Raw genomic sequence first — 27,443 nt, forward strand, 5'->3', positions numbered from 1 at the left:
TCTAATAAAAATAACTGAAAAATCAATGCCAGTAAAATAGTATATTTAAAAAAGCAAAATAATAATCTCATATAGATAATGATTGTTTCTAATAATTTACTAATAAAATTTAACTCTAAAAATATATTTGAAAGAATTTGAAACGTTAAAATGATATTTTCATTATTAGCCTTTCAAGAAGGATAAATAAAAAAGTCAAAAAATTTTCAAAAATATATAAACAATTGCCCTATATTCTTGGACTCCCACCAATTCTCTGAACCAGTACATCTTTTTTCTTTTTTAACTCTGTTTAAGAATTGACAACACTTAACTAAAATCTTTGTTGGATTTTTTTTCTTCTATTTTTTATACTGTACTTATCTAAATTGTACATGGACCTCTTGAACTTTAGCTCTTTTACAAGCAGATAATTGCAATTTTACCAAATAAACTCTTAAATTTTATCAAATAATCATATAAATCCCTTAAACTTTATCAAATAATCTAATAAACTCCCTCTCTTTAATTGGCGTTACTAATCACACTTCTTTTTAATTATGTCTTAAATATAATATCATAAGACAATACATTATATAAATATTTACTTTTTCTATTCTAGTATATACAAAAAAAAAGATACTAAAAATTAAAAATAGGTGCACCTTATTCTTCAATTCTCATGCTTATATTCAAATTATGAAAAAAAAAAAAATAAAGTAGATTTCTTTAAATCCTATCAAATTATGTCCACAACCTGCAATCAAAACAGTTATATATCTCAAACTTCCATAGGGAAAAGTTAACTATTAAACTATTTGATAAAATTTAGTTCTAATTGGAAAATTAAAAGTTTAAATGCCTATTTACAAAAGAGCTACAAATCAAGAGCTCTTTGTATATTTTTTCTGTTTTATTTTTTCCAAATACACCATTAAATTATTTTTTATTGTTAATCTTAACGTTATAGACAATAAACCTATTGTTTTAGACAATAGCTACTTGTTCCGTTAAAAATTACTGTTTGAAATAATATAGAATGAATACGGATCAAATTACACAGTCAAATTATGTATTTCTTACATGAGAAATAAAGATCTAACCTGTTGAAAGTGATTTAGAAAATAAAATTGACCAACTAAAAAAACACTAATTTTTAAAAACCTATAACTTGAATTTTCAAAAATGACCTTTTCAGAAAATTTGGGATCGTTGATTTTCAACACCTCTTGATGCGTAAAAAATCGATTTTCAAAATTTAAAATACTTTACAAGAGGTTGAACTAAAATACTCCCAAAAGCACCAAGAGGGTGATACTTTTAAATTTTTAACTTTTGAATGAAAAAATGTAGGATTGAGATCCTGATGGTAGGTGATGATAGGTGGAATAATATTTGATCTAAAGACTATTAATAATCAAAAAGTAGATTCAAGGACTAGAAACTTAAAAGCACCAAAAAGTTGGTGCTTCTAAAAATATTCTATCTCAATTCCTTCACGTATACATTTTAGATGTTCTTGATCATATTTAATGTATAGATATTAATTTTAAATTCTTTAAAATTGAATTTACACTTCCGAAAAAAACTTATGTAACTTACATGCGTATTTTTTGATCCTAGTCATATAGAATATATTTGGCTCATTTTGATAAATAAAAAAAAATTAAAAAAAAAAATCTAAACAAATCTTGAAAATAGTGTTTTTTATTAAAAGCTAAAAAATAGATGAAAATAAGTTGATGGAAGCCTTCTACCAAGGTATCTTGAAAGCTCATGTTCCTTTTTTGTTTTTTGTCTAACCAGTGTCTCTTTCTTAATAAAGATGTTAAATTCTATCTAAACAGTAGATTTGTTTGACGGTAATATGAAAACGAGCAAATATCCAGAAATTTAGTGATGCCTATGAAGAAGAAAAAAGAAAAAACCATGGTGACAATAACTCGGAGAAAAATTTGGACAATAAAAAATTTGCGAACTATTCACCTACCTTTCCAAAATTGGACAATATAGTAACAACAATCTTGAGATGCATCCATTATTGGAGTATTGGAGTATGGGTCTCACCTCAAATGGACTCTGTGCTGCTCCAAGCCGCAATTTCTGTTGCTACATCAGAGTACAGTGGTTGCGCTCACTTGCACTTCAGTGCAATAGAGCTCAGCCGCGAAAGCCGGGGCCAAACACGCACTAAGATATGTTTTCATATGAAGATACCCCTGTAAAATCTTACATGAAATATTCCTGCAAATTTTGAATTTTAGTTTCTACATCTTGATACTGAACTGATCCATTAGTGCATTTAACACGAAAGGACTCGAGAAATAAGACGAAGTTCTTGGAAGTTGGCATTCTTTAAGTGGCTGTTCAGATCTAATAGGCTGCAGAAATTAGTCAACTCTAATTTTCTAAAACCTAGTTTAGATTACACAATGACTGACTTTCGTAACAGCTCTCGGAAAACTCAAGAGACATTCTCAGCATACACTTAATCATTAAATAAAGTCAACCTAGAACATAATTAAATGGAAAGAGTAAGACATTGCAGTATTTTACGATAGAACAACAAAGCATAATAACCGAACTAAATTCTTAAGAAGCCATGTTATTTATGACATTGTACATTTCCGTCACAATAACTATTTTTCCTTGAAATAATGAAACTTTACATTGAGTACTTTTTTTTCCTTTTGCAGCAGATTACAAGAATAACTTATGCAGGCAATCAGATTATTCGGCCTTGAATGAGAAGTGAAATCTCAACTGATAAATAGCTCATTATTACGGAAAATTGCTATTTAAGATAAACGCACTGGACAACCCCTAGGCATAATTTACACATCAAGCAGATAAATGGATGTGCTATCTCTGAGGAATAATTAGAAACATCACCTTATTGTGAAAGGCTTGACGAAGTGGGGAAAGAAAGTTCCTTCAATTGGTGAGAGTCAACCGGAGACGGAGCCTTGGTTAGGGCGCATTGAGCAGTTGTGGTTTTTGGAAATGCTATCACATCTCGGATTGAATTCGCACCCGCCAAAAGCATCACAAGCCGATCCAAGCCATAGGCAATTCCACCTGTAAGTATATAATTATTTGATGCTGCTAATGTAATATCTGTAATTTTCCGATTAATTCTCACAAAGAAAGAAGCACAGGGGAGGAAATCATGGTCTTAAAGAATGCTAACAAAGCTAAGCATGAGGAGATGTGAGAATTTTATTACTATAGTGTGCAGAAATCAGCAGCACAAGATTAGGAAGATCAAGCATAGTTTCTCTCCCCAAGAAAATAAAGAAAAAGACAAGGATTGGACGGTTTCAGGTGAGGGTTTCAATACCATGAGGAGGAGCTCCCATATCAAAACACTCCAAAAGATAGCCAAATTTCTCTTCAGCCTGTATGCAAAAATGCATGTTATCAACATTAAGAAGTATTCAACAAAGCTAAGCATCAAGAAATATGAGTGGGCGAGAGAACACTTAGCGACAGTGCAAACACTTTGCAGATAAAGTTGCAAAATATGAAACCTATGTTACACGGACATGAACACGAGATATAGAACACGACACAACTGAGACACGGCGACTCAACAACTTAAAAAAAAAAAAAAAAAGGGACTCGGACAAGGCAAGGCCACAATAAAATATTATTTTCCAAATATAATATACTGCATATATTATATACAAAATATTATAATATTTTTTAATTAGTAGATAAATTCTAATTACATGCCCTACAAAGTTGGTGCATGAATCGAAAAGATATTATCTATACCAAGTTTATAAGTACATCTCATTCACCACACAGCACAATAAAATTTCGAATCTAATTTATTAAATGTAAAAATACATAGATATATTATATACAAAATACTATAATATTTTTAAATTAGTAGATAAAATTCTAATTATATGCCCTACAAAGTTGGTGAACGAATCGAAAATATATTATGTATACCAAGTTAATAAGCACCTCTCATTCACCACACTAATTTATTAGATGTAAAAATACATATATTAAATATTATATTTTTTGGGTAATAATTTATCATGGTTCCCGAACCATGATAGCTATCATATCATCGGCCTGAGATATATATATATATATATATATATATATATAATATATATATATATATCCATACATGAAGACTTTTTAGATTATAAATCTACAATTCATCAAGATTCTCAGTTGTCATAATTTTTCTTTGTAACAGGTTAAATATTTTNAGATCTACCCTTTGATCATTTTCACCCGTTAGATTATACTATTAAACCAACCACCCACTCAACCCTAGGGGACCACTATCAATTTAATCGGGGACCACTATCATCCTAATCGCACATCCTTTCATCCAAAGGCCGAAAACTCAATAGTACCAAGGGCTTGGTACTATTGATAGTATAGTAGCATAAATATATATATATATATATATATATATATATATATATATATATATATATATATATATAAAATAATTTTATATATTAAATATTAGAGATCATATATGTTAAATTAGATTTTAATTTTAAAGCATTAAGCAAATTGATTGTGGTGTATAATAGATAAAGATACACCGGGTGCAAGCAAAACTATTTCCTATTACTAAAACACTCGGAAGATCTTCCTAACAAGGAGAGGGTTCGCGTAAGGGAGTCATCTACAGGTCTCAATTTTCTTTTTTTCCCTTTACCAGATGCGCAGCGAACAAGTGCCCTGGACTGTCCGCTGCGTGTCCCGAGTCCGACACGAGTCGGACGTGGACGTGGCTCTTGGAGCCGCGTCCGTGTAACATAGTATGAAACACAAAATTTCAGTCAAACATTAAACAGATAATAGAAAGAAAAAAGAAAAACATAATTGTCGAGAGACGGACCTGCTTAGGGGAGATGCCAACAATTTCCAAAATCTTTTCTTGTACCGCACGCTTATAAATTCTCAAACTCCCTCCACCAATCTAATTGATAATAAAATAAAAAGAAAATCAAGTTAAGCTCATCACTGGAAACTGGGGGAAAAAATTGCAGCCAAGAACATGTGAGTAAACACAACAAGATTCAAACAGCAAAAACAACATGCACATGAACCCACAAGATACACATACAAACAGTAGTATCTTTCTAAAATCAAAACATAGAATGAGCTTCTGTTTGTCCGAGCATGCAGCATTTTTGGGGCTTTGCACTAAAGCTTAACTTGCCCACAGTGCAGGAATTAATAGAGAAGTAACGATTAGAATGATGTTCCACTAATGCTATATCCCCAATCACAGCCCTCAGAATAGGCAAATTATACAGGTAAACAGATGATAACAAATAAAAGCCCCAATCTAAAAGTTGATTGAGAAGAACAAACTAGAGACAGAAAAAGAAATACCTCAACACCATTGTAGATCATATCATAAGCCAAAGCACGAGCTGAAGCGAGGTCATTCAAGTCTTCAGGATTTGGTGCGGTAAAAGGATGGTGAAGGGCCTGTAGAAACCAAATAATTAAAAAAATTTAACTATATTGCCATACTAATATACTTTGTCCCACAAACAAAAATTTCAACATTCATGTCTAATTTCACCACCCAGCCTTAATATAAACAGGTTGGAGAACCATTATACTAGGAGCTCTTATCATTTTCTAAAAATCTGTATCACAACTCAATTATTCTATTATAGACCACGAACAAAATGAATAGGTATCTATAGGACTAGCTTGCTAGCTCTAGAGTTTCTAGTAATAGGGACTAGATTATTTTTGGCTTTATTGATAGGGCCATTCAACGGTCCATTGGCAAAACACAATACTGAACTGAGCACATGCATAAGAAATAACATACAGGTTTGTACCTGTGCGATGCATGGTGAATGTTCTAATGATTTAATTATGTTGTATAATATGCATTCAAAAAATTAATTAATTACTTATTCTTTTTCAATCAATTATAATTTGAAATTAAAAAAATAAAAATTAATATCTTACATACAACATAGCCAAAGAAGGATGATTGCTGAAAGAAATCATCCAAGAGAAATAAAAAATAAATATGTAAAGTAAAAAAAGGAAGTTAATAATTATTTGAAGAAAATTAGAAAAAGAAAAGGAGAAGCATACATTGATCACTAAGAAAACCTGTCACTTTTTTAATGTAAAATAACATCCATTTTTTAAGATTTATATAATCTTGAAATCTAGTCTGGAATTTATATATTTATAGCTGAAATCTAGTTAGTCTAAATAGAGATAGAATATTAAAGTTATTTGATCCAAATAAATCCATCTTATTAAAAGACACTTTTCTCTTATTTTAGTAAATCTATATAATTATTAACTTTATTTTGATTTTTATTTAGAGTCAAAATAGTTAGCTAGTCTTATGAAGTCTAAATTAAATAAAATACTAAGATATTTGTATCTCATAGATTTAAATATAATTTAAATAAAATACAAAGATACTTCTATCTTGTAAATTTAAAGCTGGGCTGATAAAAATATTTGAAATCTTTTCAACAGATCTTCTGCATTGATGATCGCGTGGCTTCATGAATTTGCTCTAAATTCTCTAGTTTTATATTTAATTATTTTACATTATTTATTATATATTGATATTGCTAATGATATATTGATTGATTGATCGATTGATGATATCCATATATCTGTTTGGCTTTAATAATTTAACTTTGCAGGATATAAACCCATTGTATAACTTTGTAACCATTTCTACTTGCAGGAAAATATCTAAAACAACAATAGAAGAGAGAATTAACCTCGTATCGCTGCTCAGAATCATTCCATTCAAACATTGGGAAGTCAGTCACCCAGAGAATTGAATGCGATGACTGCCAATCAGACAAAAGAAAAAGGAGAAAGAATATCAGCAGACATGCACTTGGTCAATTAATGAGCTGAATCAGAAACGTAATTCAACAAAGCCCATGTTGCAAGGGCTAAAATAAAGAAGACCCCTCTGAAAATAGTGTCATTTGTACATGACCAGAAAACATACATTACATCCCTCAATCTTTCGACTATTAGCACTTAATCACATTCCTGTCAGAGTTAAAAAGTCATAATATAATCTTTCCCAACATAAAAGGGTATTTTAATGTCATATTTGAAAACTACTTAAATTCCTGCATGAAAAATAGGACAACACATGAGTGTAAATAAACATTGAGGAGATCAAATGTAGGCTTTTATATTTTAAAATGGCAAAACTGCAAATATGTATGAAATGGGTTTTCTACAATTTAGCCTTTTACATGAATGTGCCCGGCATGTGTAACACTTACATGGTTTATCAACCCCAATTCATGGGCAATAAATAATCTGAGTCTATCAAGAGCTTTGTTAACCGTTGCATGATGACCTAGTGCAAATAATATAAGGTCGCCAGAATTAGCAGCGAGAAGCTTCAGCAGTTGCTCTTTCTTTCCAGGTTCCAGACTCGAAATCAGAGATGGAATGCCCTCGAGCTCCCCTATTGATCCCAGGAACAACATAAAATGTCAAAACGTTAAGCGAAACTGCTAGTAAATTAGAAACATAAGAACCTTAACTAAGCTATTGCACATTTTAAAATGAATATCTAAACATTAAAATTTTTATTTTCTACCGAACCTTTTGCTGCTTTGATTTCAAAATATTCCATTACTTCCTAATAGTTTCCATCAGAAAGTTATAAAATATTCTTACAAGTGACAAATATTCTATTAGATAGTGGGCGTGTTTGGCCTAGCTTCCAAAAAGTGATTCCGAATCCAAAGTGATTTTGGACTCAGTAGAGCGTTTGGCAACAAGTGTTGGAAATCTGATTCTACTTTTCAGAATCAAAAAACTGATTTTTAAGGCCCCAGAATCAGAAGCAGAAAAAAACTGCTTCTCCAAAACTTATTCCCGCAAAATCAGTTTACCCACTTAAAATTTTTAATAAAAAAGCCAAACTAACCGTAAACAAATAACATAATTCTATTCTATCCTATTATATTCAATTAATATTTTCAACTACCTCTTCTCTCTCTTATTCACTATTCCCAACCCATCATCCCACAGATAACTCTTTTCCTTTCTTCCCAACTCCTCTCCAACAAAATTTTTTCACCTTCCTCTCTTCCCTAACTCCATCTCTCTCCCTCCTTCCACTCCGGCGATGCCTTTCTCTCCGGCGGCTCTTTTCTTTCAGGAAAATCTCCTCTCCAGCGAATCCCCAAGGTATTATATCTTCCTTTTTTCCTTCTTTTTAACAGATTACTCTCTCTCTCTCTCTCTCTCTCCCCCCCACCCTTCCCCCATGGCTCGACCGGATCTGGCCGGATCCGCACCAGCGGGATCCATCCTTGACCGGATCATCCTGGCGAATCCACGCCTGTAGGATCCGCCCTTGCCGGATCTGGCCAAATCCGCGCAAGCGAGATCCTTGCCAGATCCGACCGAATCCACACAAGCGGGATCTATCCTTGCCGAATCCTGCCGGATCGGGTGTTGCTGGCGCGGTAAATGGGAAAGTGGTTACAAAAAATTAAAATATGACGAATTTCGGTCGATTAAAATTTTTGTTTGTATTTCAACAGAACTTAAATTAAATTTGTATTAAAAATATATTTTATATAAAAAAGTATAATTTTTAAATATTTTAATTATTAAGATATATTAATAAATTAATATAATGTTTTGTATGCAAAATAGTTGGATTCGATTTTTTCGTTTTGAGTACAGAATTTTGATTCCTCCAGTGGAATAGTTTCAGCTTTAAATAATTGCATACGGCCTAATCTGTCATATACATGTAATTCCATGTTAGCCGGTTAAATACACAAATATTTCGATTATTTGATTAGTTTGTAGTATGTAATGTTTTAAAATTTTGTTTAGTTTGTAGTATGCAATGTTTTAATTATTTGTTTAGTTTGTATGCAATGTTTCAATTATTTATTTAGTTTGTAGTACGCAATGTTTCAATTATTTATTTAATTTGTAGTGCTCCAATTATTTATTAAGTTTTCATATGCTTGTATCTTTTAACACATATTTGTTTACTAGAAAGTTGAAAAAGGAATCCATCACAAGAAGAACCATCTGCCCAGAAAGAAAAAAAAAAAAATTAAAGCTACGTGGGATGCATTGTTGCTTAAAATATATTGCAATATATGCGTCAAAGAGGTCAATACTGGGCTGAGTTCAACACAAGATGAAGAGTTCAACAAATGTCATCAAAATATGAACAACGTGCCCAACACCAAAGAAGATGAAAGCAGTACAAATAGTTCGGTACAGACTTATAGTGGAGTAACAGATGATTATATCACAACCCAAACTCGCGATCGTATTGTTGCATCATTCATGAGCACATTTAGGTAAATTGTTATTCTAATGAATATTTATCATTATACACTTTTGTTATATAAAATAGTTACTGATAACTTGAAATCTATTAACAAATTTATTAGTATGTATTTTTTTTTGCAAGTATTAGTATGCGCTTTTTTAAATAAATATTGGCATGTAATATTAATTAGTTTTAAAAATTACTAATGTTAAACAGCATTACAAAATCACTTCAACAAATTTTTTTTACCAAACAGCTTTCTAAAATCACTTCATAATCACTTTTCTATCAGACAGCCAAACGCTCTACAGCTTTTAACAGAAATCACTTTTCCAAATCAAAATCAATTCTGTAAAAATCACTTTTCCAGAATCTAGGCCAAACGGGCCCAATGTATAGTTGGGGAATGGAGTAGGAATTGTTGTAAACATTCCCGCTATCTCCCCAAACACAATGGCAGTATACAATATTCCCGTTTAGTATTAAGGTTGGAATTTGGATATATATCCTCTCAAGGCAGCGATTCCACGAGGTATTGTGAAATTTTGTTCCCCGAACCCTCTATCAATTACCAAACACTTAAGTAATAACATTAAGAACTAAAATCCTCATTAGAAATATTTTATTTTGCCATATGGGGAATAGATTTCCCAAACCAAACACTGCCTTAGGTTACAGAATGTTCCATCAATTAGTCGAAACACCATTAAGTTTGGGGTTGAGGTATTGAACTCTGAATAACTATAAACTAAGGTAGTCAAAACAAAATTTCAAAATTCAGGCATCCATTTTAAAACAGATGTATAAAAGCCCATGTATCATCACTTCATGGCTGAACTGCTTACCTCCGTGTATTAAAAACGGAATATAGGGGACTGGGATCATAGCTGCCATCATAGCAGCCATAGTGGCCGGTGTGGCACACCTAGCGTCTGCTATAGCAGAACAAAAGGCAGGTCTATCTTAGGCCCCAATTTTCTAAAGATTCAGTGGGCCGGTTTTGAGCAAAAGTCACTAAAACTTAAGAAACTGTTCTATCGGAAGAAATAAAATACTTGGTGAGTAGCAAGGGAACTATTAAATCATGTTTCTCACAAGAAATGAATGAGAAAATCAGGGTTTTCCTCATATAAGGAGAAAAGCAACACGGCGACAATAGGATGTCACACCCGGTTGGGCTTCCGCACCGGTGCTACGGCAGGTCGATTACGCACCTGATTGGGCTTCCACACCGGGGCATGACAAAGGGTTTATCGGTGGCAACTGAGGATCACTACGGCTACCAAGGATCACCATGATAAGTAAAAACGCAATTAGGAAAAAAAAATGTGGAGAAATTTGAAAGTTCTATACTTATATATTTGGAACTGCTTTATTATTTCTACTATTGTAAACACAAATACAATTAGGAATAAATAAGCATTTAAACAATTTATTGTGAATCCCACCATGAGCTCATACCGGCAGTTATAGCGCCCACCATCCGCCATCTGCTTTGACACCCCTAAATGCTATGTACCCACTACACGCTATTTACAACCTTGGTTCACTAATACACTTCAGTTCTTGAACTTCGCCATATATTCAAAGTTACTCCCTAACAGTTATATAAAATCTAACAGCAGATGACCTTTTCTTGTGAAATGGCTATTTTACCTTCTACAAAAATTCTCTCTAATTTAAGTTCACTTAAACAATTTAAACGATCATCTACAGTTAAAAAATCATGTGAATGGTCAAGGATATATAATGAAGTTCAAAAGCTAAAGTGTTCAAGAGAAAAGTTCAGAGACTAATTTGCAATTGGATAATGCAGGGACAATCCATACATTTTACTCATCAAAATAAGACAATCCATACATTTTACTCATCAAAATAAGTGATAGTGGAAGTTAAATTTATTCATTCTTACCATTATTTAAGGAAAAAACTCAAATAGTTGGCTTACCATTATCCAACACCTTTAGAAAAGGCAAACCCTTAGCTCCAGCTTTAATTGCTTCATTGTATATGTCGCCCTTCTTCAGGGCAGTGTTTGAAAATCTTTGGGCACCAGAAGACACGCATAAGGCTTTAATTATTCCACCTTTTTCTAATGAATCAGCAAAAACCTTGAAGCTGCATCTACGAAAAATATCACTGACCTGCATTTCAAGAAAAAAAGAAAGGTAAACAAATTCTATTTAAACACCTAAATAATCAGAAAATCCAGAAGGTAGTTAACAAAAAATATATAAACATATGAGTAGGACTTGTATGCTGTTAGAAGCATGGAGGCCTTCGTGCTCCTAAACCGTTTTTGATGATTAAACTTCCGAATCGACGATCATCTTCGTTAGACTTGATCTAACGTATTTCAAATATCGAGAAAATAAATTTTGCGGTTTTTCAATATCATTTATCTAATGATCGAAAGAGTTTAAAATCAACAATTTTTAATGATTGATGTGTGCCACTTGCAAGTTTAATGGTGCAGAAATATTCAAATCAGATAAAATTTTGATAGAAAATTCTTTATACTATCTAAAGCAATATTAATATCTCTAATTGAAAATTTTAGTGCTATATCATAACTGTTTGTAAAATTTTTATTTTCAACCATTGATTTTGAGTCCTTTCGATGACTAAGTAAATGATATCGAAAAACCACAATTTATTTTCTAAATACTTCAAATGTGCTAGATCAAATTTAACAGAGTCGATCGTCGATTTGGAAGTTCCATTATCAGAAACAGCTTAGGAGCACGAAGGCTTCCGTGCTCCTAATAGCACACAAGTCCTACTCTAAACATATTAGCGATCTCTTTAAAATTAATAATTTGATCTTTCTATTACAGATGTAAAGTACGAAGGGTTTTGTGCATATATACCCATGCAAATATGAAACGCCGAACAATATCCTTGCAAATTGGTAGTTATATCAGTCGCCCTAAATTTTATATTTATTTGCATTCATGCCCCTTCCAAAGGTACATTGTTTTTCTGCACATATACCTGGCAAGGCCATATGAATGCATAAGCAAGAATTCCAAAAGTATGCAAGCATATCCCAGCAAGGGTACTCTGGTAATCTTAAATATTTGCAGGAGTGTATATGCAAAAAGAGCCTGATTGATAACGGCGCAAAAATGTACATGAATATCATAACAAAGAGAGACTCACATCTTTCAATTCTAAATCAAATCGAAGATCTGGCCTATCTGTTCCATAACGATCCATTGCTTCAGCATAAGTGAGCCTCGGAAAGGGATTGGGAAGCTCAACGCCTATTATCTCTTGAAAGATCTGATACAAGATAGTTCACACATCAATGGTGGAACTACAGAAAGAAAATAGATAAATTTTATAACAAGTATTAAATTTTATAAGTTATAGCAGGACACAACTTTTATCAATAGGATTTGTGTGTGAACTATATAAAGCACATCAAGTCAATCAAGAACCAATAGCTGGTAAGTCTGCCAAACACATCCCCCCTCCTGCCTCGTACCCCACCCCCCGAAACCCCAAAAGAAAATTACGAACCAATAGATGGTGAGTCTGCCACAACAAATCCACATTTTTTAATCTATTTCTTCTTCATCATTTTAGCAAATAAATTACAATATTTCATACTAAAAAAATTCAAAAAAATTACTAAATTTCGTGATAAAAAAATTTTATATTCAATACATGCAACCTAAATTGTATAAAAAGATTATATGTAAAAAATATTATATAATTTAATTTTTGTAATGAGATTTTACAAATGTAGTGTATAGAATTTATTTCTACACCCGATATATGGAATATTTCTTCTCCACAACTCTATCAATTTCTTCTCAACTATAAAAATTATTACGAGCTCTTGGTCTATTGGTGCATCACGCGTACTTAAATTATTTTTTAAAAAATAATATTATAAAATTAAAATCTAACCATATAGTTGTAATCTACACTATATAAAATGTCTATATATAAAAATTTGTAGAGTTTAAAATGTTATAATAAGGTTTTAAAAATATGGTATACAAAAGGTATTTATATGTCCGGTAAAACGAAAGCTAGGGCTAGAATAGCCCTAGGATGCGTGACCCCCTGAGAAGCGGGGCGTCACAACACAAAACAATTTTGAACCCACGGATCCCACCGCATCTCCCAACGCTGTAATTCATCACCGTCACATCCCGTCACGGAAGCATAAAACCTACCGATCGGGGAATTTGCCTACTTTCTTTTTCCTTCTTTCTCCTTATTTTACCACCCCGCAGTTTGGAGTTTTTGCACTTTTATTCCTATACTTTTACTGCAAGAGTTGTTGTTGCTTCTTTTTCATCTTCTTTTACTTTTATTTTTTGTTATTTTTTATATTTATATTTATAGTCGTATAAAATTAGCTAAATATTAATTGGTCCTTACAAAATTTTCTTTGTATATATATATATATATATATATATATATATATATATATATATATATATATATATATATATATATATATATATTGTTTTTAATATGTAAAAAAATTTTGGGCGTGCAATATCGTAAATCGACTCTAAAATATGTATCAAAGATAAGTTTTTATAGTATAAAAAATTATTCAAATATTCATATTATATTTTATCATATTATAATTTATTTTACAGTATTAATTATCAATCATCTAATATTTTGTGCTATGCTATGATGCACAAATACTCCAAATCACAACCCGTACCCGTATTCGATAAGTATCGGATACGGATATGCGCCCGATACCTGCCCGATACGTATCGGATACGGGATTCAAGTATCTGGAATTTTTAAAAAATTAAAAAAAATCGGATACGGGTCGGATACGTTGGGATACGGCGGGACACGTTTTGGGATACGGATGGACACATTTCCGGATACGGACGGGATACGTAAGACATATTATTGGGTCTAAACGGGTCGGATTTAAAAATTTTTAAAAATACCCGCATCCAAAACCCTAAGAAACAAATAAAGCCCTAGTTATTCCGCTTTTTCTTTTGTAGCGAGAGAGAGAGAAATACCGAGAGGGAGAAAGAGCACAGCGGTGGCCATCTTCCTCGCAGCGAGCGGCAGCCTTGCTTGTGGTTTCCGGCAGCATCTTCCTCGTGGACGCTGCAGCTTGCAGGAACTTGAGGTTCTCTCCTCCCTCCCCCCTCTGCTCCCTCCCCCATTCAACTTCACAAGCTTTCAAGTTTCAACTCTCTCTCTCTCTCTCTCTTTTATATTTAACCCTATTGGGCATTTAAATCTCTATTTTTCTTTTAAATACCATGGGTTTAGATGTTTATTAGGGTTTAACTTTTGCTTTTCTTTTTTTTTAATTGGCCAATAATGTTACTACTCACTAACCTACAAAGATTATACAAAATAGCATAATAGTATTTTTTTTCCTCTATCTTTTTAAATGCTAGTATATTTTTCTTTGATAAAATCTTAAAGATTTATATTTCACATATTAGAAGTTTAGAACCTTATATAGCTATACTATTTAATAGGCAAAAGATGATTGCATGATTATTGATTAGTGATTACTGATTAGTGATTAGTTATTTTAGGAATGAATGTTTAATTGCATTGTATTTTAGGAACGAATCTTTAGGAATAAATCTTTTATTTTAGGAATCATTAGTTATTCTATGAATGAATCTTAAAGAGGATCTCACATCACATATGTAATTGCATTATATTTTTTATTTTTCTATATTGAAATTGTATTTCGTTGTTTGTGTTTTATGTTGTTAACTTGTTATCAATAATGTTATATTAATTACATGTATTTATTTATCTTGACATGCATAGGATTATAGAAAATGAATAGTGAGAGTCAAGCTTCTACTGATGGTAGCGGTAGCGGTAGCGGTACAGGAGGTAGTGCTAGTGGTAGTTCAAGTAGTATTAATGATAATACTCCATTATGGAAGTATGTAAAAAAGGTGGAAAAGTTAGGGGATGGTGGAGGAAACATGAGGTTTGAATGCAATTTTTGCAAACAAGTTTATAATGGATCGTATTATAGGGTCAAAGCCCATTTGTTGAGAATTTCAGGACAAGGAATCAAAGGTTGCTCTAAGGTTACTAGTGATAATATTGCGGAGATGAAAAAACTTGTTGAAGAGGTAGAATTAAGGTTAAAGAATTCTATCCCTAAACAAGTTCCTTTGCCAAAAACTATTACCAAATCTTCTGACACAAGTATAGAGAGTATAGGGGTTCAATCTTTCGAGCCAAGAAAAAAAAGGGCAACATCAACTCGTGAAGCAACTCTAGAGAAGTCTTTCAACGTGGCGGCTCGAAACCAGCTACATTGTGAGATTGCTAGAATGTTTTATTCCGGTGGTTTGCCCTTTAATCTTGCAAGAAATCCTTATTATGTTAGCTCCTATACTTTTGCGGCTAGTCATAATATTTCAGGTTATATGCCTCCCAATTATAATATGTTGAGAACTAGTCTTCTTCAACAAGAAAGAACAAATATTGAGAGGTTATTAGAGCCTATAAAAAGCACTTGGAGGGAGAAGGGTTTAAGCATTGTATGTGATGGATGGACCGATGCACAAAGAAGGCCGTTGATCAACTTTTTGGCCGTAACAGAGAGTGGACCGATGTTCCTAAAAGCGGTCAATTGCGAGGGGGAATATAAGGATAAATATTTTATTGCTAGCATGATTTCGAAAGTTGTTGAAGAGGTTGGACCCCAAAATGTGGTTCAAGTGATAACGGATAATGCTCCCGTGTGCAAAGCGGCGGGAATGTTGATTGAAGCGCAATTTCCTTCAATATTTTGGACTCCTTGTGTTGTGCACACATTGAACCTTGCATTAAAAAATATTTGTGCGGCTAAGAATACCGAGGCCAATGAAATTACTTTTGATGAATGTAGTTGGATTACTATCATAGCGGAGGATGTAGCATGCATCAAGAATTTTATCTTGAATCATTCCATGAGGTTGGCAATATTTAATGAGTTTGTCAACTTGAAAATGCTTGCGGTGGCCGAGACTCGATTCGCTTCGGTAATCATCATGCTAAGAAGATTCAAGCAAATCAAACGGGGTCTCCAAAATATGGTCATTAGTGACAAATGGGCTAGCTATAGGGAGGATGATGTGGGGAAAGCACAATTTGTAAAAGATAGAATTCTCAATGACTTGTGGTGGGATCAAATTAACTATATTCTTTCTTTTACCGAACCTATATATGAGATGCTTCGGATTGCCGATACCGACAAGCCTTGCTTACATTTAATGTATGAAACTTGGGACTCCATGATAGAAAAGGTGAAAGTTGCTATATATAGGCGTGAAGGAAAGAAAGAAAATGAGGAATCATCATTTTATTCCGTTGTGCACAAAATTTTGATTGACCGATGGGCTAAAAGCAATACTCCACTTCATTGCTTGGCACATTCTTTGAACCCTAGGTAATTTTTTTCCCCTAAACCTTATGTATACTTTTGTTCATTTGTATTTTGTAATACAACTATCATATCCTAATTTTTATTTTTCTTATATTCATTAGATACTATAGCTCATCGTGGCTTAATGAGGATCCAAATCGAGTTCCTCCGCATAGGGATTTGGAGATATCAAAGATGAGAAACAAGTGCTTAAAAAGATTTTTTCCAAATAATGAAGAAAGAAGAGTTGTAAATGAGGAGTTTGCAAATTTTTCTACTGCCGGAGAGGGATTTGATGAGCACGACTCTATTGAAGATAGGGGAGTTCTTGACCCAAAGAAGTGGTGGGTCATCCATGGTGCGGCAGCATCTATGCTCCAAAATTTAGCCCTAAAGTTACTTGGCCAACCTTGCTCCTCTTCATGTTGCAAGCGGAATTGGAGTACCTACTCATTCATTCACTCCATAAAGAGGAATAAGATTACGCCACAACGAGCCGAAGATTTAGTATATGTACATACTAATCTTCGCCTTTTATCAAGGAGGGCTCCAGAATATATAAAAGGAGAGACCAAGATGTGGGATGTTGGAGGAGATTCTTTCGACACATTTGATAGTGTTGGTCTTCTTGAAATTGCAAATCTTTCACTTGATGAGCCGGATTTGGAGAGTGTGGTATTTATTGATGATTCAAATGAGAATGAAACTGAACCAAATTGAAGTCTTTTGATGAAAACCCTCTCCTTTTCCTTTTGTTGTTTTGGGTGTGAACTATGCATGTAAGTCATAAGATGTAAAGATGAATATCATGATGTTTTGTGGTCAGTGAATGATTGAATGAAAATACTATATTTGTTTTACTTTTACTCATTTGTTTATTTTTTATATTTCAATACATCATGACATATTATCAATGTAAATTTATTATACATATTAAAATAATATTTTATTTAAATACTCCCAGCGTATCGTATCCTAGAGTTTTGGGACAATGCCGTATCGCCGTGTCCGTATCGTGTCGTATCCGTATCCCCGTATCCGTATCCGTGCAACATAGGTGCTGTGTATAGAGCATTAAATTAGTACATAGCAAGCGTAAGAAAAGATTTCTCCTCTCTTGGAATTATGATGCATCCTATTAAACATCCGCTGCACAGTGTATATATGTACATACGCCACATGCTTAAAATATTTTAATAGAGTTTATAAAATTAATCTTATTAAATATAATTTAAATTATTAGACTTTATAGGTCAGATATATTTAATTAAATTTTGATATTAAAGCAATAGTCATCTAATATAAGTTACGGTGCATAGAGTATTAATATACACTAGGTGCATGTAAACTCCCATCAATTTTAACAAAATAAAAACACTCTTGTCAATTGGACTACTTGATGACCTATACGGTCGGTATGCCCTGAGGGGCAGGATTGTCGGCTAGTTGCCGACGGTTGGCCATTGAGCATATCAGCATTGATCGCCCAATACTCGTACGCATTTCACGAACACCAGCGGTCTGATCCACTACAAGAGAGTGTTCTTTTCCGGAAAAATGGTTGCAGGTGCCAACCCGTGAGCCCAAGAGGGATTAGATGCAGGTAGAGTAGCAGTGGCACAGGCTTAAGGTTTGCGGTGTGGACCAACAAAGCATTGGTTTCAGATTGGGTATTTTGGACTTGTCATCTGGTTGATGCATTCATACAGTAGCGGTAGTTGTTCTTATACATCATGTTCATGTATTATTATTGCTACTGTATTACACTTACCCATACCTTTGTTTATTCTCCGTAACTGGTGAATACCCCTCGCCCTCGTCGGCTTGCGGCACCCACTGGGAGGGGAGACATGTTTACATGTTCTCACCCCCCGCCCCCATTTCAGGTGACGTCGCAGGTCCTAGTGGGACAATTCGTTAGGAGCGCAGTTAGCGATCGATAGAGCCACCGTCCCGCCATTTTTGGTTTAACTTCTTAACTCAGTTTCCATTAATAATTAACTTAGACAGTTTAAATGGTTAAGTATCTTATTATATTTGGATATTTGAGATTTGCATGCATGTAATAAAGGATTTGTGAGTTTTCGTGAAATGGAAATGGTTTTCTACTCCTCATGGTAGCGAGTTTTAAAAGAAAAAGATTTCCGTGTGGGAAACGAGTTTTAAAAGGTTTTCTCGTGGTTTTTCGTGACTCAGTATTTCAAAACCAGTTTTCGGGTATGAAACATTTTAAACTAATAGTTGTGGATTTATAATTAAAACTCTGTTGTGAATGGTGTATGAATGTATGGATGTTTGTATATTCAGATGTGGTGGTTGTATACTGTTTATATATCTTGTACTTGTGCGACGCCGAGCAAATACAGAGGAGACTCTGTCCCTGTGAACAGTGAACTCCCTATATTTGTGGCGGATCTGGCATACCTTAGGGGTCAGGTTTTCAAAAAAAAAAAAAATTTTGGGCATTTCCACTTTGTTTTAAACCAAAATGGGACCCCGAGTCGTGACACACCTATTCTTCAATTTGAAATAAATCCTCCAACTTTATCTTTTAGTTAAAAAAATTTATTTATAGAATAGTTATCAAAATTATTAAGTTTAATTGAATTTTTAAATAAAGTTATTAGAATAATTTAACTCTACAAATATTAAAAGTTATAGAAATATTAATAAAAAAGGTTTTTTCTTATAATGTACATAAGACTACTTTATAGATTTTTTTAATTTCTTTAGCTATATTTTTTCAATCTTAAAGTTTTAATATATATATATATATATTGGTTGAAATAGTATATGTCCGCTATGAAGCACGGGCTCCACATTAGTGGCACATATTAAAGTACTGGAATCCCCATGTTACACATATTAATGTGTATTCAAAACCTAATTATTGCGTTTTAAACCCCTCGAAAGGTGAAAGCTACATAAATGCCCTTCCAAGTAAATTATCTAATTTAATCATCTACTGAATGAGCACAAACTTCTTCTAAAATTCTAGAAGGATAGGATAGGAGTTCCTGATGTTTAATGTACAAAGAAGAAGCTATCAGAGTTTTGGGGAGGGATATGCAGATTTCAACTTTCTATGGATGTCGCGAGCATTGCAAAGAATCATAGATGCAATATAGAATCTTGATATCCAAATCAATTGATTATGAATATAATTTTTTTTTAACTAACCAAATTGAGCCCATCTTCTTTGGCATTTCAAAACAGTCTGAATAAAAGAATACCGGTGAGAGAAAAATCAACTCACATGTCTCATTAAGTCCTCATTAAGTCTCAGCATGTCTTCCAATGGTGTAAAAGCCAATTCCATATCCAATTGTGTAAACTCTGGCTGCCTATCGGCTCTCAAATCTTCATCTCGAAAGCACCTATGGAAAAAAAGAATTATCAAGTACACAACAAAAGGAAAAAGAATAATGACAAATCAAAGACTTTTAAATTCTTAAGTTGAGTGAACTTCTACTTTCCATAGATTTTTTTTATAGGGTTATTTGCATACACGTCCCTGCAAACATAGTGAATTGTGAAAATATCCCTGCAAAACGGAAACTCCATAAGTTGTCCCTGCAAAAGTCCTAAGTTATGCAGATATGTCCCTCCGGTTAACATCCGTTAGTGATCTGTTTATTTTTTAACAGTGGATTCGTGAAATGACCATTTTACCCTCACAAATATATCCCTCCAAAAGTTTTCCTCTTCCCTTCTCTTTCTCTTCCTCTTCGGATCGTCGCAGCGGACGACGGTGGCGGCGGCGCGGGGTCGGGTTCGCCGGCGACGAAGAAGAGGGAAGAACGCCGGGGCATCGGAGCTCGTCGCCCTCAACGCCGTCCCCTCCCTCGTCGGCCTCCTCGGCCACGACATCGCCGACATCGCCGTCGACGTCGTCTCCCTCCTCACCGACCTCACCAACGCCGACGTCCTCGGCGACCACGACGACCCCGCGCACGCCCTCGTCGCCGCCCTCGTCGACAACAACACCCTCGAGCTTCTCGTCCAGAAACTCGCCCGCCTTTCCGAGGCCGACCCCGACGAGGTTCTTCTCCCTTGCCGGTGACGAAGAAGAGGGAAGAGGAAGAGGAAGAGGAAGAAGGAAGAAGGAAGAAGGAAGAAGGAAGAAGAAGGGAAAAGAGGAAAAAGGAAGAGGGTTCGCCACCGTCGCCGCCGCATCTCCTCGCCGGCGACGACGAAGAAGGAAGAGGAAGATGAGGAAGAGGAAGAAGGGTAAATACGTCAATTTACACTATAATTAACCATGGTTAAGTATTTTAACCGTGGTTAAGAAAAATTTTCTAACAGATCTGGACGGCAAGGACATATCTGCATAACTTAGGACTTTTGCAGGGACAACTTATAGAGTTTCCATTTTGCAGGGATATTTTCGCAATTCACTATGTTTGCAGGGACGTGTATGCAAATAACCCTTTTTTATATATAGTAAAAATGGGGAAAAGATCCCAAATTTAGTACAAACACAACTATACAAAATGTTTAACTATACAAAATGTTTTCATAAGTCAGATTTAGTTATAAGACTAACTTCAAGATTTTACTTTACCCAAGGAACTTCTATTGACAGATATAAAGTAAAAGAAAATATATAAAAAACAAATATTATCACCTTGCAATCTGATAATATTTCTCAAATCCAGAGACCATCAACATTTGCTTGAACAATTGCGGGCTTTGAGGTAAAGCATAAAATGTTCCTGGCTTCATAAATTATACCCGAGCAAATGAAGAGACCAAGTATTTGATGTAAAAAACTTGAATAAGATGTATGTAACTTGAATGAGATGTAAATGTTAATAACACAACATATGGCTACGCACATGTCAAACTTCAGAGAAAAGTAGTCATCATGAGAAAAGCTTTGATGACTGATGGTATAATTCCTTGTGATGCATAGGTCTTATTTTACCAACAGATGCATAGACAACAAACTCTAGAAATCAAATGAGCAGACGCCTTCATCATAAAATGAAGCATCAAGACACTAATAAGAAGAAAAGATATTATGCCAAAACTATGAAGATAGTAAAACTTCAAAAAATAATCTTTTAGTTACAAAATATAGTTACTTGTAGACAAAAAGTCAACTTTCGACAACCACTTAGATAAGATTACTAATACATTCTTGTCCCCAAGTCAAAACAGGCAAAGTGAATAAGTAGTTTAGAATCCAATTTACACGAGAAAATGGTTAAAATTGAAAGTATGGCTGTAAAAAGGCCAACCTCATCAATCATAACAAAGCCCTACCTCAGGAAATCGGGATCAAAATATAATTTGGCCCTTAAAGCGGTAATGTGATTCCATTGCCATATATTGATAGACCCAAGGAGGTGCAAATGACCCATCAGGAAATGGAATCTATCTTCAAAAGCACCAGTCGACTTTTAAAGTATTTTGTGAAGACAATTTTTTCCTTAGCTATTTTTAGTTGATTGTATAATAAGCTTATAACTAATCCACTCCCTAGACCACAAGTTATTGGATAAGTGGCTTCTTCGGCCTGTCCATTTTTCCTCCTAGTAATTTTCTGAAGCTAAAAGCTTGTGGTGCCACAATCTTTTGTATTCATAAACAAAATTGAGGCAAAGATATTTTTTATTCCTTAAAATGTCCAAAAAATCAGTGCATATGCTCCAAGGAGCTCAACCGGTAGCTCATCAGTTTATATCTGGAAAAGAAGTTATTCTACATTGAGTTGTTCTGAAGTAAAGATAGATTGAAAAGAGTCTCACGCACTTTATTTTTTCAAACAACTTGCAACCATTATAATAGTCTAGAAAGAAAAAGTCATCATTCTATTCTGCCTCCAAAATCTGTAATTAATTTTTTCAACAGCTAGCTAAAATGCAGCCTCCAATGAAAATAGCAGCCTTGGCATTTTGCTCCCTTGAAATATAGAAATTATATTAAACGCCCTTAATTATAAAACTATTAGCACCTAATCCATCGCAGTCACATTTTCTGTCCAGGAATTGTTGTAACTCTTAAAATATAATCATACATATCATGGAAAGGTATAAGTAAAATATAATCATACATATCATGGAAAGGTATAAGTGGAATAATATCATACTTTATGACAACATTACAAGTCCTAAACTTAAAATGTGATATGAATGCGATAAACTGCTTACTTTAGCACATTAAGGGGGTTAAATGTACGTTATTATACTTCAATAAGGCAATGTTCAAATAATGCTATTTGGGAAAGTTTGGGGTGGGGGTGAGTGGGCCTACAATTTTAGTAATTTAGCCTATAACTTATGGTGATTTATCCTTTCTATAAACTGTTAACAAATGAACAAAGACAATAACGTTCAACGTTCTGAAACAAGAATCTAATTGCAATGATAAGAAGCTTTATCAGTATGCCAAACACAAATGCTTCTAATGAACTGGAAGAATTGCACAGAGAGATTATACCTGAACTCGTGACGGCACAAGATAGTCGCGAGCGCCTTCCGGTGTCGATCTAGATAATATTGGAGTCTCAATCTACCTTATGACACATAACAAATTCTGATCAGGTTAAAGCAAAACAAAGCGTGCAGCACATTGAATAGATATCAGTTATATGCAAACTAAATAAGAAAATTATAATCTTAACAGCAAAAAAGTAGGTGTTTCTTAACATACTCAGGCAGTCTATGATAGGTAATGTAAGCCTTCTGTGATCATGAGTTACAGCTAAGACTAAGAACAATAATAGGAACTGAATATAAGATGTTAGTCTGTTACAATAGCCCAAAGTCATTTTATATTTAGAACTCTTAGAGTTGGCCAGGTTTCTTACTGATCGACATATAAATTATCATCCCAATTGAACCTGAGGCAAAATTAAACTATTTATGCCATGTAGTTTGAAAAAAATAAAGAAGATAATTCCTGGATAAGAAATTCAAGAAACTAAAACAGGAAGAAAAATATAAATTCTTAAAATCCATACCTCCACAAAATCATATTTATCCTCTAAGTACCGCCGTATGAGCTTAACCACCCTATGACGCAGCCTTAGATTTGATTGCATCTGCTGCCGCCGCAGGTCAAGTACTCGAAATCTAGGACATTTCAAACAGATCTCTTAATTTGGAAAACGTTGGTAGATTATTCATCGCCTCAAAGAGTACAGCAAATTTGTACATATTATATAGTCAAATGAAGTAAAAAACTGCTGCATTATATATATCTAAAATGGAAAACAAAAGAAAGGCAAGAAACTAAGGAAGACATAATAGACATCAGATTACAATGATAACTAATCACAACACAACCAGCTAATTAGACACCAGAAATTGATATTAGTAGTTGTTGACCCATAGGTGTGAGAGAGAGCTTTTTGGAAGTGAACTCAAAGATCGCATGAAACACTTGATTTTGAGAATCTATTCTAGGGCTGCAGCAACTACCAGAACTACACATTTCTCCATTTAACGAACAGATTTGAGATACTTTACAAACTATTCTTTCCTCCAATTATTGCATCAAGCATCAATAAGTTTGGATAGCTGAAAGTCCCAAGTAAATCCCTTAGCAAGCAGTGAACAAGTTAGAAACTATAACAAGCAGATTGATGGTAGCTCTATCCAACATATTTTGAAAGAGAAAAAAAACTGCTAAAATAACTACTAACTCCAAATGGGCATGTTAGCAAAACACCATTTCTAAGATTGAAATCTGAAAGACACAATGAATTCAGCACTTTCAATTCTATTCCTTCCCTTAACAAGATAAAATGAAGATTCATTGTTTCTCCCACCCTCTAAGCAAGTGTATGGTTAAAGGATCTTTAGTTCTTTACTCCGTCATATTCCAAATGCAAGTAGGCTTTACAAAATGCAACTTTTCTTTCCCAGTTCACCTAACAGACTATCTAACCTATTTAAAGTCTTCGAATAGAGTTTTCAAGTTGAAAATGTTTGCATGTTTCAAGAAGATACATAGACAAGGTACATACATTTGTAAACATGAGAAAAAAGGAAGAATATTGTAAGTTCTTTCCATTCCCAGATTATATCTACTTTTGAGAGAGGTGAAAAATCATTGGCTGAAATCATGTTACAGTATTGCAACTCTTGAACATTACTACAAATAAATTTTCAAGCAAGAATGACAATTAGAATGAGTATTGCATAAAACAAGAGTGAACCACAGATATACAAATGAAATAACAATTCATAGTTTGTTACCTACCTCAAACGAATCTCTTCTGTTATGATGTCTTTGACATCTTCTGCTGTTGTAACAGGAAAGGGCAGTGGACAATTTACAGAATTCAACACTATAACATGCTCTGCAGCAACCTAAAATAACCAGAAAGAAAATTGCTTTACCATTGACTAAGATAAAGGAGTTACTAATCAAGACCACTTAGCAAAACCAAGATTTCAAGACCACTTAACAAAACCAAAATTTTCTATTCGATTTGTTTCGTGAGCTGACTAAGAACTTCCGCTTTCCAAAATGAATACAGTGCAAATATATAAAATAAATAAAGTTGCCACATAATGGATTATACATATAAGGATATTCAGAAGGCATGGTATTAATTAAGAAACAGAGATCATCTAGTAGACATGGTTATAGTAGCAAAGTTCAAGAAAACAAGATATAATCACATTATAATTCTTTCATACAAGATTAGCCATACATGATTTTGTTTGTTCATGTTGACTAACTAATAAGCAAGTTTTATATCAAGTAAAACTCTTTCTGCTGAGTTCTATGTTAATCAATAGTTTTGCTTATATTTTTTTTTTCATTCTCTTATATTTGGACCGCCATCCACAGTAAAAAGGCATTCAACTACCAGCCCATTACCATCAAACTGTTAATTGTGATTAAACTTCCCTGATCCTTTTGTTAAGAGAATACTTTAAAAGAAAAACATAACATGCATTTCCATCAAATAAATATTACAGCAAAAGACTGAGCAAAAGATGTAATATTTAGCGAATCGTACATACGAGAGTTAAATTGAGCCAAGTTTGATTATCTAATCAAGAAAATTAAGCTCGTATCGGGCAAGTTTAAAGTCAAAAGACATTTTGCAGTTTGCACACAAACAACTGTTCCATTTGCAGTCATCCAGCACAATCAATGCGTCGCCATGATACGCCCAAATGATTCCGCTGATTACAATCACGTAAACTGTTTAGGAATTTCCTGACCAAAACAGCCGTTAAAATAACTCTTTACTTTTCTACTTCAATCCCAGCATAAATTCGACACTTATTCCATATAATACTACAATGAGATGATGGGAGAATCCCTACCTCCACAGCCCCAGTCTTCATTTTCGGGTTTACACTCTCACTCGGCCGAGACCTCACGACCCCCTCCACCGCAACCACGTACTCCACCCTCAGCTTGTTCACAACGGAGTGCGCATCCGGATACTCGTCAGGAAGCGTCGTAATCTTGATCACAAAATCACACACAAAGCAACCCAACTCAACTAAAATCCTTCATTACCACCAAAACAATCCAACAAAGCAGAGTGTAGAAGATCCGACCTGGACGATCCCGGACTTGTCCCTAAGGTTAAGGAAGGTGAGCCCGCCGTGGACGCGGTGGAGAGCGACCCACCCGCAGAGGCAGACGCGGCGGCCGACGTCGCCGGCGCCTAGCTCGCCGCAGAAGGCCGTTCGGGCGATCCATTGCAGCGGTGATTTGAGCCCTTGCTGCTCGGGCTTTGCGTCGGAAGTTAGGGTTTCGAGAGGCGGCGGCGGCGGCGGCGACGACGGCGGAGGAGCAGAGACCGGAGATGAGGAAGAAGAAGAAGAGGCGGCGGCGGCGGCGGAGGAGAAAGTTCTGGAAGGGGAAGAGAAGATTCGGTAGGGTTTGGGGAGGACGAGGGCGAGGCGAGCGAGGCGAGGGGTGAGGAGGAGGAAGGGGGAGGCGCGCAGGAGCGTCGACATGGGAGGCGAGCTCGGTCGCGCGCGTGGAATGGATTGATTAGATTGGGCTCTCGAGGACCGGAGGGTGGATGATGCTGCGATCTCGGAGAGGGTTTTGGCAGCTCGGGGAATTACCAGCCCTACCCTCACGTTTGAGCCTTTGAGGTTTGAGCCTTCGAGGCACGCGAGAGAAGCCGATGGAGATGGTTACGGTGGCAAAAATTCAGATTGGATAAAAATAAATTTTAAATTTTAAATTTTGTATTTTTTTATTTTTATCTTTAATATTAAATTTTAAATTTAAAACTTTAAAATTTTAAATTTAAGATAAAATTTAATATTTTAATTTAAATATATAATTTGAAATTTAAAATTTTTAAATTTTCATATCAGATTTTAAATTCAAATATCAAATTTTAATTTTTGTTCAGATTTTAAATTCACGATTTAAAATTTTAAAATCAAATTCAAATTGGACAGTAGTTAAATAGGCTGTCATATATGGAGATAGAATTAGAATTAGTAAAATTTCAAATTGGTGTCACAATTGAAATAGACAATGATTAGGATTGGTTAAACTTTAGTGCGAAGCTCACTAATCACGCCCCATTGGAAAGCTTTTGATTCCGCTTTTACATGTTAATTTTACACTCATCTAAGTATTTATTTTTTATTTTTAAAAAATAAAAACTTAGAAATGAAAACTATTACTTTTTGATAAAGGCAAAACTAATACATGGCAGACTGGCAGTAGATTGGCTCCTCACAAGGCATCATTGGGGATCTCTTCATTAGGATAGGGTGGTCGGGTTTTCAAAAAAGCGTAAAAATTATTTTT

The 27,443-nt window shown here is 34.3% G+C and overlaps 2 protein-coding genes across 5 annotated transcripts; one reads left to right on the forward strand and one right to left on the reverse strand.

Moving 5' to 3' along the window:
* LOC109720398 (aspartate--tRNA ligase, chloroplastic/mitochondrial) lies at window positions 625-26,768 on the reverse strand. 4 transcript variants are annotated; one of them, XR_002218912.1, is made up of 17 exons: window positions 26,222-26,768; window positions 25,982-26,125; window positions 24,900-25,009; window positions 23,656-23,767; window positions 23,133-23,204; window positions 21,316-21,407; window positions 19,945-20,065; window positions 12,461-12,583; window positions 11,247-11,442; window positions 7,266-7,453; window positions 6,741-6,812; window positions 5,359-5,457; window positions 4,859-4,939; window positions 3,320-3,377; window positions 2,872-3,057; window positions 2,047-2,223; window positions 625-736 (listed from the first exon to the last, which is right to left on the reverse strand). XR_002218912.1 is itself a non-coding variant. In XM_020247481.1 (16 exons), exons 1-15 carry the CDS (start codon window positions 26,624-26,626, stop codon window positions 2,873-2,875), a joined length of 2,058 nt encoding a protein of 685 aa, XP_020103070.1. In that variant the 5' UTR covers window positions 26,627-26,768; the 3' UTR covers window positions 1,890-2,198; window position 2,872. The 4 variants fall into 4 exon arrangements, 3 of the variants coding, with proteins under 3 accessions (XP_020103070.1, XP_020103069.1, XP_020103068.1); XM_020247481.1 differs by lacking the exon at window positions 625-736 and having other exon boundaries at window positions 1,890-2,198; XM_020247480.1 differs by lacking the exon at window positions 625-736 and having other exon boundaries at window positions 1,890-2,223.
* Window positions 16,035-18,094, forward strand: LOC109720399. Its single transcript, XM_020247482.1, has 2 exons — window positions 16,035-16,712; window positions 16,811-18,094. The coding sequence occupies exons 1-2, from the start codon at window positions 16,042-16,044 to the stop codon at window positions 17,406-17,408; spliced, it is 1,269 nt and encodes a 422-aa protein (XP_020103071.1). The 5' UTR covers window positions 16,035-16,041; the 3' UTR covers window positions 17,409-18,094.

Source organism: Ananas comosus, linkage group 14 (genome assembly GCF_001540865.1).
Source record: "Ananas comosus cultivar F153 linkage group 14, ASM154086v1, whole genome shotgun sequence".
Taxonomy (NCBI): Eukaryota; Viridiplantae; Streptophyta; class Magnoliopsida; order Poales; family Bromeliaceae; genus Ananas; species Ananas comosus.

Excerpts from the sequence above, each read along its gene's own strand:
- LOC109720399 (XM_020247482.1), top strand. The coding sequence starts at position 16,042 with ATGTTGATTGAAGCGCAATTTCCTTCAATATTTTGGACTCCTTGTGTT. Across the intron at positions 16,713-16,810 it reads GCACATTCTTTGAACCCTAG|ATACTATAGCTCATCGTGGC; the intron begins GTAATTTTTTTC and ends TATATTCATTAG.
- LOC109720398 (XM_020247481.1), bottom strand. The coding sequence starts at position 26,626 with ATGTCGACGCTCCTGCGCGCCTCCCCCTTCCTCCTCCTCACCCCTCGC. Across the intron at positions 20,066-21,315 it reads AAATATTATCAGATTGCAAG|GTGCTTTCGAGATGAAGATT; the intron begins GTGATAATATTT and ends TTTTTTCCATAG. Across the intron at positions 3,058-3,319 it reads TATGGGAGCTCCTCCTCATG|GTGGAATTGCCTATGGCTTG; the intron begins GTATTGAAACCC and ends ATATACTTACAG.